The following is a 17241-nucleotide window of genomic DNA, read 5'->3' as shown; positions in this document are numbered from 1 at the left end:
CCTCTACAGGAGTTTCATGTCTAAAGTGGCATTTATCTCTGTTCTTATGCAGCCAAGAACACTTTCTAATTCTGGAAAGATACATATTCAGTGATATAAGAACTCCTACGAACTATTATATATTGAAGCTCTGCAGCTTTTAAAATATGCATAGCTCTAAAAAAAAAAATTCAACCAGAACTGTCTACACAAAAATCCATTCCATAAGTATCTCAAGTTGCTACACCACAGTCAGACTTCAGGTTGTCCCCTCAGATTAAGCTTGTAGAGCAATCCAGCATCTCATTTGACCATCAGTTTACATGTTCAAGTTGTTAAAGCTGAGGCTGAAGTATGTTGAAAGAAGAATGTCCTTGGATAAAACCCCCCAACTCCCAGCTACAACCAGGGTATGTGAAAAATACAAAGTGATTATTACTGGTACACCAAGGCGAGTGAAGTTACCTTGCAAGATGCCTTGAGCATTTTTTAAATTGAAAGGTGAGATAAAAATACAGTGGTACCTTGGTTCTTGAACTTAATCCGTTCCAGGAGTCTGTTCAACTCCCAAAACCGTTCGTAAACCAAGGAGCGGCTTCCGATTGGCTGCAGGAGCTTCCTGCACTCAAGCAGAAGCTGTGTCGGACCTTCGGCTTCCCAAAAATGTTTGCAAACTGGAACACTCACTTCCGGGTTTTAGGTGTTCGGGAGCCAAGCCGTTCGAGTACCAAGGTACCACTGTATTCAATAAATGGCTTAATGAAGGCAGATGGTGGGCATGCGAAGAACTCAAGAGAAGGACTGCATGCAGCCAAAACTCTGGGATTCTTTGCCTATCTAGGAGTTTCAGATTTGGTGGCGTACACTGAATGAACATGAAAGTTAATCTCTGCTTCATGATTCTGTGTAAGAGCACATGGCGAGCATGCAGACCTTCCCAGGTTTCATTCCAGGCATTTCCAGTTTAAAACGATATAGGACTGTAGGGTCAGATAAGTCCTCCAAGAGCTTGGAGAGTCATTATCGGAGAAGACAATTGTAAACTAGCTCAGCTTTTGCCAACCAGGCACCCTCCAGATGTTTTGGGCTACAACTTCTGTCAGCATAGCCAGCACTACTGATGGGAGCTGCAGTCCAAAACATCTGGAAGGTGTCAGGCTGGTCTAGAGAAATCCATGGTCTATGTATGCAGCAAACCTGGGCCTTTTAAACATTATTATACAATGTTCTGTGGCATGATCAGGTCATGAAAAAAGAATCAAGAATTTTAAGATACAAGCGTAATATTCAGTTTTAAGAATGAGTAGTGTGGTACCTTGTTTACATTCGTCACCCATCCAGCCTTCCATACAAGCTTTATTTCCATTTTGGTCACATGTGTAGTGGCCCACGAAGTCATCACGAGGGCCACAAAATTTATTGCACTGGGGGCCATAGTAGTTTTCATCACATTTAACTCGTATTTGTGCTTCAAAATGAACAACATGACCATTCAACTGAAGCGCTTTCCAACGATCTTCTGGGTTGATCATACCAGCAAATGGCACTCTGTCAATTAATAGTTCTTCGTCTGAAAAACAAAGAGAGAGCTCAGTATCCAAAGTGTGCATATCCATTCTGACACAAAGTAGCTCCTATCATAGGGACAAAATGGTCAACATAAGTCAACTTGTGGTTTGTTCACAGGACTCTGCACCAGAAGGTGTTGACTCTGAATGGTGATTTGCACAATCATCAACAACATTAACAAATCAACAATCCTGATCCTGCTATGTTGCTGCTGCTAAACTGAACTAAATATGATACCATTGTGTGGTCCCCCCCCATGAGAATTCAAAGCACAGGGCTCCAGGACAGATGAGACATGCTGGGATAGCTCAGTTGGTGGAGCATGAGACTCTTATTTTCACGGTCACGAGTTCAAGCCCCGTGTTGGGCAAAAGACTCCTGCATTGCAAGGGGTTGGACTAGGTGACTCTCCCGGTTGCTTCCAACTCTATAGTTCTATGATGCTTTGATTTTTAACCCCTCTATACACACACAGCACAGTCTCTATCCAGTTCACCTCCTGCCCTCCACACTAACTTTTAAAACAAAACTAAATGCATGCACGCAAGGGCTAAATGCATTTAACAATGTCACAGCTATAGTTTAGCCTTTACGTTTGCGGTCCTCCGGGGTTTACTTACATTAAAGGGAAAATACCAGAGGCATGAATAAGTTGGTACATTCCTGTAGCCAGTTTCTCAGAAGTACACCCACTTGAGAATACACAGCTAGCCTCTGCTAGAGTTGAACTCAAATTTCATCTCAAACTATTTTAGATTGTTTGGGGGTAGGGAGGAGAGGAAATTCTCTCCCATATGCAAGAAGAGGCATGTTGTTCATTACAAAGGGCCAGCTTAAAAATGTACCGTGAACCAGGAAGCTGCAGCTAGTTTGGACAGTGTCAGAGAGAAGGGAATCCTGAAATCAAAAATGCAGAGGAGCAGCAGTGAGGAAGTCTCTGTGTTGCTCTCTCAGATACGCAGTAAACACAAAATCTAAGAACAATGGCTTACAGCGAGCAAGCTTTCCCCCCCTTTTTAAAACCCTGTAAAATATCCACTGTACTAAGACATGCTCTTGCAACTCCAAACTGCAGGATTCCTGCATGTTCCAGTATAGGAGGATTAATTCCAGTTTGACCTTCTCTTGTTGCATTGGCATTTTGCCCTTCAACCCACCCAGCACCTGTGCAAGCAGAGAAGGGAAGCTAGAATTAGCCCTTTGTATGCAAGGCAAAAGGCAGCATCGTTGCTACTCAGTACAGTACAGCTTAGCAGGGTTCTCAGCAGGCCTTCTGCATATACCTCCTGAATACATATTAGGGTACTACTCCCTTCAGCAAGGGTGCTTCCAGATGGGCTTTGTTGTAGAGCTGGCACTTCTCATACATGCTTGTTTTTTTGAAGGTTCGCTTAAGGCTATCATCAAAATCCCAGCTCATACCTTTATTATTAATAACCCATCCTTCACCCTAACCTCCCAGGGTGCGTCACCATCATCTAAGCACAGTATTGAAAACAGTTCAAAACAACTTCCAATCACATCTGTAGCCAGATGTATAACTAATAAAGGGATGGGTGCAGGAGCCTGCGTGGAAACTGCCTTGCCTGAAGTTGAAACCAGATGACTGCAGGTACTGCATAGTTCAAGCTTTTAAGTGCAGTACTCTGATATGCATTATGGTCCCATTCATTTAATATTTATTAGGTATGTTACTCAGCATCCTGTTTGCTACAAGTGCTTTGCTGGAGGGAGGATTTCTATGAGTTTGTGAGCACAGAGATGTAGGCAGCCACCTAGACATTACTGGGGAAACTAGCCGTTAAGAGCAAACACTGGGTTTTCAAAGGAAATGAGGGGTAAGTGGTCATTTTAAGGGAGAATCCTTACCCTTTCTCCTGCCTGGCGATTTCTTATTGCACATAATTTCATAGCTCTGAAACTGGAAACCTGTGCAGCTTGAATGGGCAGGAAAGAAGGAGCCTTGGGGGAGAATCAGCAGGTGCTGAATTGCACGGGGGTGACTGGGAAGTGCTCTCTCTCTCTCACACACACAGAGCCTGGCATACGTTGCTGCTACCCTTAGTTTTTGCTTACATCCTACCCATCACCCTGCTTCCGGCTCTAATGATACATGACTAGGCACTGGTAATTAACTTCTCCCCACATAGAGGTATCCACCAGGCTTCGGTTAATGAATCTTGGCTAGGACACAGGTGCCCATAACTTACCCCACCCCCCACCCCCATTCACAACTGTCAGTGTCCTATGCCTCCCACACCTTGGACCGCTTAAGCTTTGCTTCAAGAGCTCAGATTCAGAAACTGCATGTGCCAATTTGGTAGAAAACAAAGGAAGCACTTATTTGCTCTGGCTAGGAACATTCACTGATATCCGTCTGTCTTGGGAGACAATGGAGGAGTGTGCCTTTGGGGGTGAGGAACAACTGGCATTATATAATTTCCCCCCTTACACCTTCTGGGGTGTTTTAAGCCCACAAGTCACCATTGACTATTAAGCCACAGGCTTTGTTCATAGACAACAAGCTAACTTTTGACGGATCAGTAGCTGTTTTGCTAACGCTGGTTCTTGATATTAAGCGGGTGATTGCTGCAGTTCTCCAAAGGCCAGCAGTTGAGGAACAAGTTACTCATTCACACCCCAAGCACACAAATATGATAACTTGCCCGATAAAGAACCATGGTCATAAATCAGGTGCACAGCCAACTAAAGATGCACTGCTTTGTCTTCAATGGGATGATCACCTCCGTATTAAAAACCCCAGGTTTCCCATTGCTACATAAGTGCCCTCACTAAAAATGATTTATTAACCAGCATTGTTTTACAGGGAAAGCCGTATGCTGTTTTAGTAGTATAAGCCAAAATTCTGAAAGAGACTGGAGGCAACAGGTTGTCTACAGCAAGCCATTTCTCTGAATACTACTTTTCCAGAAACTACTGAGCCAGCCTTAACAAAAATGTATTGAGTGGAATTCAACGTTATGCTATTACAAAGATTATTTTTGCACATGCTTGAAGCTTGATTATTACCCTCCCCACCCCACCCCGCCTGCTGTTCTGGGTGTTCTCCTGGTGCCCACCCCCCACCCCGAGCCAATCTGGAAGGAAGGGTATGCAGAAGAGCCTCACTGTGTAAGTGGACGCCCTTTTGCAGGGTTTATACTGGTGGGATTTGTTAGGTGAAATCCCATTTACATTGTACATTGACCAAGATATACACCTTGTAAGCTGGCATGCAATTAAGGAAAAGCTGGTAGAGAAGAATTACCACACAATTTTGGAAATTTGGCGGGCTTTACCAGCAGGCACGCTATAACCATGGTTCTTTAGGTATAAAACCAGGACTCCTAAGAAAGACACACAGTTTTTCTAGAAGAGATGCATTCTCCTATTTTGATCCTTACCAAGGTACAGTGGTGCCCCGCAAGACGAAATTAATTCGTTCTGCAATTTTTGTCGTCTAGCGAATTTTTCGTCTTGCGAAGCACGAAATCCCATAGGAATGCATTGAAAATCAATTAATGCGTTCCTATGGTCAAAAAAAGTCCAAACAAAGCCAAATTTGGTACAACAACAGTTTATTAACTGCTCTTTAAAGTCACACATACTGTAAAGAGCAGTTCAAAAATTGAAGGGAAAATAAATTAACTTTATAAACAAAACATGTCTTTGTTTTTAGACAAAGAAAACAAAGTCGCGAGACGTTTTCGTCTTGCGAAGCAAGCCCATAGGGGAAATTCGTCTTGCGAGGCAAATCGAAAACGGAAAAACCTTTCGTCTAGCGAGTTTTTTGTCTTGCGAGGCATTCGTCTTGCGAGGTACCACTGTACAAGAAGTCAATGACAAACAGCACAGAAACATCCAAGGAGTGGCAGGGGTTTCAATTTAATGCTAACAAAGTAAAGTGAACCACAGTATTGCGGAACCAGGATCAATCAGATTAGCAGTTTCCAAACCGGATCAGCTATTTTTCTGCTGCTTAACATTTAGATAAATATATGCATCAACCAGATTTTCCTTGTCCTGAGCCATAATTTTTAGCAGGCAAAGAATAATTTAAGGAAAAACACCTCTCGGCAAATTTCCTATTTTCAGATATTTGAAGGCGTCACTAGTGTTGACTCACAGAAGATGTTATGATTCCCAAATGTCTCTAGGTATATGTCCAACAGATAATGAATCTACACACCAATGAAACCGATGCAGTGAGGCCCATAACCAAAGCACCAGGGGAAAGGATGTTTCAGAATCTACTTTCGTTTCTCCACACATTTATGGAATCATACATTGATTATACAATACAGGCCAGACTGAATAAATCTAAAGGCAACACAGCATGCATTAACTGACACCTTGTCTTCAGCCCCAACCAGTATTCCCAGCATAACTTTCAATTACAAAAATTAGGCAAATAATCAGCCCCACACAAAATGTCATTCTCATTATCTACCAAGCTGCAAGCTTGAGAGCAACAGCTGCTCTTCGCAGTGTTAGAAACTGAGATATGAAAGCTAGAGCCCAGGTTATGGGTGCAACAATGGAATGTCTAGGCACACTTCTTTAATAACAAGAATACAAAGCTGAAAATGAATGAACTGCAGCTAAAATATTATGTTCATTTTTCATATGGTCTAGTCCTTCCCCTGTCCACCCCTCTAATATTCTTAAGAGAGTCTCTTCTCCAGTCTTCAGAGAGTAACTGGAAGTGCGGAGGCAGAAAAAGCTCCTCCTTTCCTTCCACTCTGCAGTTTTAATCTGAAAACTTAGGTGCTGTACTGCCCAGAGCTCAGAAGCTGCTCACGCTAATGAAATAGCAAAATGCGCCTAGAACAATGGGAATTTCGAACACTGGCTCTTAGAATCGAAGAGTCATAGAAACATTGAGTTAGAAGGGATCCCAAGGGTCATCTAGTCCAACCCCTGCAAATGTGTTAGAGAACACATTTCCAGTTATAGTGGAAGCATATTGATGCATTCATAAGTGCTGTAGCTTAATCTGTAATGGCATCCTCACTTCATATGCTATCTAACTGGCCACCCCAAGCTTTTTAAAAATGGCGTGCAGCAGTTTTTCCTACTTTTTCCATTTCATAATGTTAAAGTTTTAATGATATACTCACCAGCTTTTGTCTCATTATCCCAATCCCAGGCTTCTATTATTAACGTGAACGATCTCTGAAACAAAAACACAAATTAATTACTGGAGAGGAACAAAATAAATTATTTTGTTGGCAGGAATCTGATTTGGTTGAAGCATCTATTGTTTTCACAAATGTTATTTTGCTTCTTTCAACAACATACAAGTCATTTGTGCAAGGAAAGCTTCAAAAGGCAATAATTGAGAATCTCACATACTGTAAAGCAAGTTTTAAGTATTGATATGTGTAGTAACCAAATTTATTGTACTTTAGAAACCCAAGTCACATATGGTCAAAAAGACTATTAAAGGAAAGATATTTAAAACTGAAACCATGTAGGAGATAATACCTTGATGGGGCAACCCAGTCAGATGGGCAGGGTACAAATAAATTAAATTAAAATTTATTATTATTATTATTATTATTATTATTATTATTATTATTATTATTATTATTATTATTACTACTACTACTACTACTACGAGGGCAGTGGCTAACCATCCAGATGTTATTGGTGACAGATTATGGGAGTTGTCCACCAACATCTGGAGAGCCACAGGTCAGCCACTTTCTAACTTGAAACAGAAAATTTCCCAATTCAAATTTTCCCATAAAGCCCATACCACTTGTTTCAACTTTGCTGGGGGGGGGGGGAGAGGGACGTGGGTGGCACTGTGGTCTAAACCACTGAGCCTCTTGGGCTTGCAGATTGTAAGGTCGGCAGTTGCTCTGTCCCAGCTCCTGCCAACCTAGCAGTTTGAAAGCACACCAGTGCAAGTAGATAAATAGGTACCGCTGAGGCTGGAAGGTAAACGGCGCTTCCGTGCGCTCTGGCACTCATCATGGTGTCCCATTGTGCCAGAAGCGGTTTAGTTACGCTGGCCACATGACCTGGAAAACTGTCTGTGGACAAACGCTGGCTCCCTCGGCCTGAAGCAAGATGAGCACCACACCTCATAGTCAAGTTTGACTGGACTTAACCGTCCAGGGGTCCTTTGCCTTTACCATGTTTAGGTGGGCTGGTCATGTCCAGGATATGCTACATTGGAAGCCCACATATGTTGTTAATCAAACTCCTCTCAATGAAAAGTGGGAGGGAAGCTGAGCAAATACAGCCCCCCAAAATCTTCACCCAATTTGTGGGGGATCATTTTGCTAAATATTCACCAGATAGAATTTCTTGGGGGTGAGGCTCATCATTAGTAGCGACATCAGCACAACCCTTGCTTCTTCCCCAATGTTTTACTTTTTGCTGCCATTGCAGGAATTGTGTTGGTAACTGGGCCTACATTTTCTATCCTTCATAATGTCCCAGACCAAGTATCATCTTGGGGGCATTGTGGATTAAAAAGTGGCAGGTTCCATAAAGAATAATGGAGAATTTCTAACAACATGTCTCTCCTTTTCACACTAGATAAACACAAATAATGCAAATATTCGGTTTTGCCAATAATTAATGCACACAACTATTCATTCACGGCATGAATTATCCACGTGAAGTCATTTCAAAGTTGCTCATAAGAAAGTCTTCGCACATAATGGGACCTAGGAGTTTTAGCGTAACAGTTTCCTTTAGTGACAGCAGCCTCAAGCAAGGTATTTATCTCGATGGTGCCACTGGTATTCACCTGAAAGGTGTTTCTAAGGAGGAACTAAGACACTACCAAGCATAATATCATTATGTATTGCTTGAAGGCAATATAAATAAATAAATGCCATAACTCCTAATCGCTTCTGTGTTGCCTCTTTCCCGGAATGGGGTATTAATATCACGGCTGACATGGACATAGCTGGTTTAGAACCTGGGTTGCTGTGCTATTTGAACAGATCCTGCGAGCAGCAATCCCTCCCAGCTGGTGCAAAGGGAGAAAACCCAGAGAGAGAGAGAGAGAGAGAGAGAGAGAGAGAGAGAAGACCGAGTGCATGGAATTGGGTTCCTACTTGTAATCACAAAGTTGAACTCAAAAGCTAGGTCAGAGATACAGTAAACCGGAACTCAGTCTAACTTTAAACCTGCTCCCCTTGAACCCAAACTGAACCCTATCCGCACACCAAAGCTGGCAACCATGCAAAGTAAGGCATTATGTAACAAGTGCTCAGAAGATTTGTTTGGGGACAACCGTATAGAAATGGAGACCTGCTCTATCAAGTTTCTGCATTTACCTTGATCCTAGGCTGTACTTTTTTTAAAAAAGGGGGTACTCAAGGATACACAGTACCAGCATCACTCTTTGTCGTTTAGAAGTGTGGCACTTATTGTAACAGCTTCATGGTGAGTACCAGCACCTATCTTTCCTAGAAGAAGAAGAAAGCATTTTCTTTTCTTACAGGAGGAGGACAGAAGCAGGGAAATGTAGAATTTAGTACATGTTTTGGGCTAAAGTTTTGTTTCAAATAAACTGAGTGACCAGGGTTTGGGTCAGAAATGTCTGGGTGGATTACATTGCTTTTCAGAGTATACTTGTAACTGGTCCTTTCCTCGTTCCTTTGGACTGTCTGGAGTCCAGCTTTGCTTTCTGTTTTTCCATAATTCTGTGTAACTTCTGAAGTGGAATTAACACCTCTTCCCCTATGGGATCAAGTGAGAGCTCCAAATGAAGACAGAACATGCATTTTCATGAGGAAGATATGAATGAACCCCTGCTTTATGTGTTAAAACAGAAGCATAAAAACAGGAAGCACAAGTTCATTTGCACTTTCCGTTTCCCTCAATTGTTCAACGTCTGAAGCCACTCATATTCTGTGTCCTCAGTAGTCAAACATGACCGGATATGAGGATGTAACATGTGTAATATCTGAGTTACATATTCACAGTTGTCTTAGTTGGTGCAATAAAATTTTTTGTGATGCAATGTTATGAATCAGAGGGGATAAACCAGTTTAAGAGTTAGCGCCCAAGCCAAAATCAAACTGGGAGACAGTGCAGATAGACATGAGCCCTAATTTTTCATGCTTTGACTGTTGAAAATAGTAGGTGCGCACATGTCTCTGTGTGATCTAAACAACAATGTAATAGTTTCCAGAGAAATAAAAGAGTGGATTCCAACGTTTTTATTTCTGGGGTGCGAGGGAGGAAGAATGATTTAGGAAAACTTTTAATTTAAGGCTGAACATTTAAGAGGCTAACATTTAGAATAATTTTTTGTTGGCAAGCGTAGTTGAATACTGTATTAGTTTATTCAAAAAATTAGAAAATTCCATTTGCAAAACTAAAAATATATTATTAGCTTTAGTTCTGTGGGGCAAAACAGTGTTTGCTTCAAAACATGGTGCTCATACAACATAATGTGAATTGCAACAGCACATTCATAACTCACTGAAAAATGTTCTGCGCACAGTAAACAATGCCCCCCCCCCCGAAAGCATATATGCACTGTCAACTGTTAAAACAGAAAAACATTTTACAACACCTGATCAATTTTAGGGGCATTTTCCAGCAAGATTGACATTAACAATCTTGTGCTACACTAGAAAAGCACACAGCTGAGTTACATATTTCTCGAACTGGGAATATATAAAAGCATTCCCAGAGCATGTAAGCACAGCACAGCACAGCACAACACAACACATGCTTATAAAATGAAGACATTGTTGGGATACTGCCAGGGAGACAAAGGCCATCAAGCCCCATGCCATCTCCAGACGATCCAGCGATCTCTCATAGAAACGCAGTATCAGTTAATTAGCGACATGAGCCTCAGAAATAGCTTCCCACATTCCAGAGCTCTTGCACGCTCTATCAGCAGAGTTCGCACAGCGAAAGATGCACGCAGGAGAGCATTATTTACAATTTTATTCAGCGTTGGTCAGAACAAAGAAAAACATGACTGCCTGCGTTGATGTCTCAGGCACTGAGAGAAAACGAAAGCATATACAAACAGAAACTTCCTGTGAGCAGGAAATACGTAGGCTGTGACTCACAACAGCCTGTCCCCTTTTTTAAGGTGGAACGGAATATCCTAACAGACATATGACCCAAAGCCTGGTTTGTTCACTGAGGACTGTTCTGCTTAAGTAAACTATGGTGTCTTGTTCAGTCTTGAAGTTTCACCCAAATCATATCAGAACTTCTTTTTATGCTCCAGCTACCTTAATGCAGAGATTTGGCAATTGTGAGTTCATTGGATTTCAAAGGAGCCAGTGCTTCATTTCACTTTACAGTGCCTGTTGAGTATTTTAATATTTGCTCTTTGTATATACAAATATGTTAAGCTGTTACCTGGAGGACAACTCCAGAACAAATAAAGGCATTCTTGGCTGTCAAGCAATTTTAGATAGTTTTCATCAGGGTTCAGACTTCAAGAGCAATCTCCTTATACACACATGGTATGCATAAAAGGGAACTAGGCCCAGGTATTATTCTGAAAGTTCATTAACCGAAAGTTCACTAGGAACAAGTAGATCAAGATGAATTCGGTAAAGCAGATATGCTTTCCAGAAATCAAAGATTGCGTTATTCATTCATTTATTTATTTTATTAAAAAATTATAGACTTTTTCATGAAAAGTATCAGAGCGGTTTATAACAAAATGCATAAAACCATACAGTAAAAACAGAAAAAGTTAAAAATAAAAGTTTTCAGCTAGCATAGGCATTAAAAGGCAATTACAGTTGCAGGCTGACCCCCCTACAGAAACACTGGGTTTTAGTTTACAAAGGCAAGAAACTGCACACTGCAGGCTCTCAAGTCCTTTCTGATCAGATCCCAAGGTATCAGAATCAATCATAGTGTCTAAAAGTTTGATGGTACCTATAACAAAAGGGTTGGAATGCTAGGCCATTTTGATTGATTTCCCCAGTGGTTTTTTTCCTCTTTCAAAAACTGAATCCATAAGTTTTCCAAACCCCCAATACTAATTTTGTTTAAAGTACACCATGTTCAATTTATGCACTGTATAAATCCATAAAAATGTTCAAAATGCTGAGAGGAGCTGAACTAAAGTATGTGATAAAAAAATCAATTAAGTGCACTTACAGTGGTTTAAATGCTATATTCAAACAAACTAAAAGCTAATATGTATCTTTTTAAAGACACAAGACAAATGCAGCAGCAGCAGCAACGTATATGCTTCCCTGCACTGCTTAAAATTTAAGCAAAACAAATGCTTAGAAAACGGATACATCATGCATAACTTTTGGGGTGTGTTAAGCACAACTAAAAACAACAACACCTGTGTGCTTCATAGGGATAATCTGCAAGCCTGTGTGAAAACCACACAATTTGACTGGTACTGCAACCAGCCATTCGTTTATGAAGAAGCATTTTTATAAATTTCCCCCTGAAAAATATAATTTTTTTCCATCCCACCCATTAATGACTAGCATCCAACCTTGATCACCACATCATAGTGTCAGGGAAAACAGCAATGTCGGCATAAATACTTCTCTATTAGTAACGCCAAAGCAATATCGGCATCACCAGGGAAGCAGCAAAATTTGCTTAATTTTTCCAGGTAATCACTAGTCCCTGCCCTGAGACGTCATTTAGAGGATGAGCTTGAGAGTGTCACACACTGCTTCCTAGCACACTTTATGTCTGTGACATTGCTCCATCAAGGGCACCCACTTTGAACACACCATACAGTGTGGCCCAGAATCATATCAAAACTTCAAGCTAAATACACCAGTGGATCTGCTGAAACATGGCTGTTGAGACTTCCAGAACTGCAGTTGCGGTGGACCCCCTGTTTCCTATCAAAGTGCAGAAACATGGGGAATTGCCTTGCACCAACATCAGACTCATCAGAGATCAGTATCTCCTGCATTGCCTGGCAGAGGCTCTCCAGAGTTTCAGACAGGAGGTGCTGGAGACTGAACCTGGAATCTTCTGCATGATAGCAGATACTCCGCCATTGAGTGATGGCCCTCCCGAGTGCACATCTGCTTCAATAGTCACCTGTGCTGATCCTGTCAGCAGGTATGTGCACTATCAGGCTGACTCTAGACACTGTTTGCAGCATTGGTGCAATGGAGCTTGGGTGAAGGCTGCTGCTCCACGGAGCTAGACATCGCCGATGGCTCCAGAGGTGAATAACTAGCTAGTGACAATTAAGGACAGGCACCCCCAAACTCGGCCCTCCAGATGTTTTGGGACTACAATTCCCATCATCCATGACCACTTGGTCCTATTACCTAGGGATGATGGGAGTTGCAGTCCCAAAACATCTCAAGGGCCAAGTTTGGAGATGCCTGATTAAGGACTAGCAGGCAGGAAGTGAACAAGGAGCAATACTGGTTGCCCAGCCCAGATTTGTTAAATTTGGCTCCCAATTGCTGGCATGTCCCCCCTTCTTCCCTCTGCTTTCCAAGGCCAGCCACTCCCAAACTCATACACCTATATCCAATGTAACGCTGATCTACTTTACAGGGTGTCCATAACAATCAAGATTTGTGAAACATGTTGAACATTCAGAAGTATTGCAGTAAATGGGTGGATTCGGGTCAAAGTTTTTGAGCTTTTTTTAGGATGGAAACCCGTTTTTCGGGGTTCAGGTCAAAGTTTTTGAGCTTTCTTTTAGGGGAGCAAAAGTTGATGAGCTTCTTTGGGGGGGCAGTGATCTACTGGTGATCTACCACAGACGTCCAATGATCTACCGGTAGATCACAATCTGTTGGACATGCCTACTCTACAACATCTGACGCACACCTCCCGCCACAGCCTTACCAAACCTGGGTAAGTGAGGTGCTGGGCTTTGGGAAGGAGATATGAGGGCTCTGACGGAGTCCTTCCAAAAGCCTAGTTAGCACTTTCCCAGCTTTGGGAAAGAGATGGGAGGGCTCTAGGAAAGCCAATGAAAGGGCTAGGGAGGGCATCATATTTAGCCCTCGCTCCCCCCTGGATGACAAAGCATTGTGTGGCCTACAGGTTCCGTGTCTACCGTGGCCCACTTGGTATGAAAAGTTGGACCACTCTAAGTGAGAGTGTCTGACTAGGACTTGGAAGACCAGAGTTCAAATCCCCCCCCCCCCTACTCAGCCATGAAACTCACTGGGCAACACTGAGCCAGTCACTTAGCCTCCCAACCTAATCTGCCTCAAGACGTTGTTGTTGTTGTTGTTGTTGTTGTTGTTGTTGTTGTTGTTGTTGTTGTTGCTAAATGAAGAGAGGGAGAATGGTGTATACCATCTTGAACTCCTTGGAGAAGGTGGGGTATAAATATAACAAACATAAACCCGCAACAAGGAACAGGGGGTGCATATGTCCTTTAGCAGCACACTACAGACTTATTTGTGACAGGCTTGTTGAGAACAGCAGGCTACCTCAGCAAGTTAGATCACTACATAGCTCCATCTTAAGGAGGGCAGCTCTATGAAAGTACAGTGGTACCTCTGGATGCGAACGGGATCCGTTTCGGAGCCCCGTTCGTATCCTGAAGCGAATGCAACCCGTATCTGTGCGTGTCGCGATTCGCTGCTTCCGCGCATGACGTCATTTTGAACGTCTGCGCATGCGGTGAAACCCGGAAGTAACGCGCTCCGTTACTTCCGGGTCGCCACAGAGCATAACCTGAAAATGCTCAAGCTGAAGCACATTTAACCTGAGGTATGACTGTACACACATGGTTCTCCTTGGTCTTTCTCGCTTCAGAGACAACAACCCTAAAGGAGGGCGAAGAGTTATAAACAAGGCAACACTATGAGGGGAGTACATGCGGATTTATTTGTCCCTTCCCTCTCCTGCTGTGGAGATTGGCACAACTGTTATAGTAGCATGGGGGAGGGGAGGAAGAATGGCACGGGTGCAGGCAACTGGCGGCCGTCCGGAGTAGTTGGCTGAGCTAATTTAAGATGCCACAGATTGTACTGGTTACTAAATCCTCCCTGCCTCACACACTAACAACCAGCCTTCTCAGGTTTCACTATAAATATCTGGTATTTTTTTAATGGGGAAACTCGCTTCACAGAGGTAACAGTTCAGTGTGCCATGGACAAGTTGTTTTCCAAGTCCAGGAAAGGTTCCTCCATCATAGAACTTTAACTTAAAGCGTGATACTGAAGTCTGAACAGACAGAAACATCAAGTTTTTAAGTGGTTCTGACTGACAAGGTCATTGTGAGGCATCAAGGCTGCTTTTTCATTTGAAACAGCAATAAGATCTGTACAAATGTACAACTTCAACCCACTGTTGTTGCCTCCCAAGGCTTATTACAAAGTTACCGAGGAGGCAGATGCATTCACATTTATTCTCCCACCAGTATTTATGAAGATGTGAAAAGTAAACTATTGCTCAGAGTTTTATTTTTGCTTCCATAAAAAGAAGGAAAAAGCTTGGGTCACCTCATGCTTCCCTGCATTGGAAAAGGATATTGTTGCCTGGAAAAGGGAATTCTACCCATTTTCAATTCTACCAAGCATGACAGCAGTGACACAATATGCACAAGGCAATCATACTGGTGGCCAGAGGCAAATGCCACAGCAGATGAATATTACCAAGAATAAAAGGCAAGTAGGTTTAAAAAAAACAACAAACCCTAACATTAAGATTCTTCTTTTGCTGCATTACCAGAGTTCACCAAAACATGCACTTCGCAAATCTGTTTGTGTACATGGTGCTGAGCACTATCAATACTGAATTTGCACGCACACATCCCTAGCCCTGTACAAAAGCGGGGAATATCAAGGATAGCTTTGCATATGCTTGTCTTTTTTAAAAAGTAGTGGCAGACGGGGGGGGGGGGGGCGCCAGGGAAAACCCCCACAGAAGTCACTACATGTGCCCATAAGCTCCTGCTGCCAAGCAATGCCATCCACTCCAGACCCAACGCAATCGGAGACAGCTGTGTCACAAGTACAAATAATCCGAAGTAGACAACTCAAGTAGGTGAGGTAAGTCAGTAAGGGATGGGCACATCTGTTCGTTTTTGCTTCTCATTATTTCAATCTTAAATTCAGTTTTCCACATCAGTTTATTATTTTCCCCCACCTAATATTTAATTTCTAACACACACATTCTTTGCAAAGCTACCCCTCCCCAGGAGGGGTAGCCATTTTTTGCCCCAGGTGAAGCCTCCAGAGGGGCGCCATTGGGGCTTTCAGCCAGTGTGTGTGTGTGTGTGTGTGTGTGCGCACGCAAATGCACTTTGGGAGTTACAACTGGGTCTTTGACCTGGGTGAAATAAAGCCTAGTTTCGCTTTAACCCCCCCCCCCATAATAACACCTTTTCGTATGTTCCCTAAAATATGCATTTTTGTACATATTACTTGGCTGGAAAACTGCACCACAAATAATTTTGGTGAATGGAGAACAATTCTGGTGAATGGCTGTTTCAGCTAGCTTATTGTTTTAAACAGAAACGACGCTGACTTTCCTTCCCATTCCTGTAAGTCACAAAATAAAGGGTTTTTATATATGTACATATATAACACAGCTGTAGTCCCACTGCCAGGTGGTAGTAGAAAGCACCAGTGAGCAGACCATCCCATATTGGATTCCTTCCTATTAAATCTTATTTGGAGGCCCATTTTGAACAGGACCTATACAGAATCAAAGAGACCTCTAGAACTCATTGTGCTCCTCATATCATGCAATGCAGTCCAGAGCAGTGGCCACAAACTTGGTGCCCTTCAGATTTTACAGACTACAAAGCCATCGTCCTTGATCATGGGACTATATGTTGGCTACTCCTGCTAAAACAGATAACTCTTTATACCAAGCCCCCAAATGAGCAGTAACAGAATCCTCCCTGCAGTCTTTTTTCATGATAGCTTCCAGAAAAAGGATACCCTCCATATACTTGCATGGAGGTGGGCCTCAGTCTCATGTATAAATGGCTAAACATCATGATGGCTACCAGGTTCAGATAAAGAATGTCTTTGAATTGCTGGGAACCAAAAGTGGGAGATGACTATTGTCTGAGGAATGTATGGAATTCACTGACTAAACATCTTGCAGATTCTACCTATACCTTGTCAGACATATGGAAAATATGGCAAAGCTGACTCAGCAATAGGGGTTCTACAGATGTTAAGACTCGTTAGTTTACAGAACTTGCTACTAGAGATTTAACACGGCCAATTTCAGATTATAAACTTTCCCCTCCTTCTACAGAAGTGACAGTTATAGAGAGGGATACAACATATGGCTCCTCTTTGTAGTTCTTACTTATTGAAATAATCACCGTTCTCACTTCCTAATTCTAGTTATTTTTTTCAGCCTTCTCCGAAATACATTGCAAACTAAGCTTCAAGAATATTCCTCTTTTCCTTTTTTAAAAAGGAAGACCTTAAAAAGTTAAGGCTGTGTATGTTAGAAAACAAAATGTTATGGTGATGGATGGGAGGAAAGCCTTCTTTCAGATAAAAAGTGAAGATCTAAAAGGAGAAAGCAACACAATTCGAAACTTTCACTGTTAAAACATAATCTCTGTAATACCCAACTTTTACAACACAATAGCAATTCAGCTTCAAGCTACTCAAAACCATAAAAATGTAAATTTTAAGTTAGCTTCCAGAATGGCCACCAATGAAAACTCCTCTACACACCCTTTAACAATCTACACGATTCAAACTCTGCATAGTATACAAATATTACATTTAAAGCACTGTTCAAGCTGCC

At 42.2% G+C, this 17241-nt stretch overlaps 1 protein-coding gene across 2 annotated transcripts in view; it reads right to left on the bottom strand.

The window, feature by feature from the left end:
* JAG2 (jagged canonical Notch ligand 2) overlaps positions 1 to 17241 on the bottom strand; it is an 88219-nt gene that overhangs the window by 43094 nt on the left and 27884 nt on the right. For both annotated transcript variants that reach the window (XM_083517120.1, XM_083517119.1), the window contains exons 3-4: positions 6669 to 6723; positions 1295 to 1549 (exon numbers count right to left, since the gene is read on the bottom strand). In XM_083517120.1, the coding sequence (XP_083373246.1) occupies positions 1295 to 1549; positions 6669 to 6723 (310 nt within the window). The remainder of the gene's footprint in view (positions 1 to 1294; positions 1550 to 6668; positions 6724 to 17241) is intronic.

This window comes from Podarcis liolepis, assembly GCF_965112155.1.
Source record: "Podarcis liolepis genome assembly, chromosome: 1".
NCBI lineage: Eukaryota > Metazoa > Chordata > Lepidosauria > Squamata > Lacertidae > Podarcis > Podarcis liolepis.
Note: the sequence above shows the minus strand (reverse complement) of the source record. Positions and strands in the feature narration are given on the sequence as shown.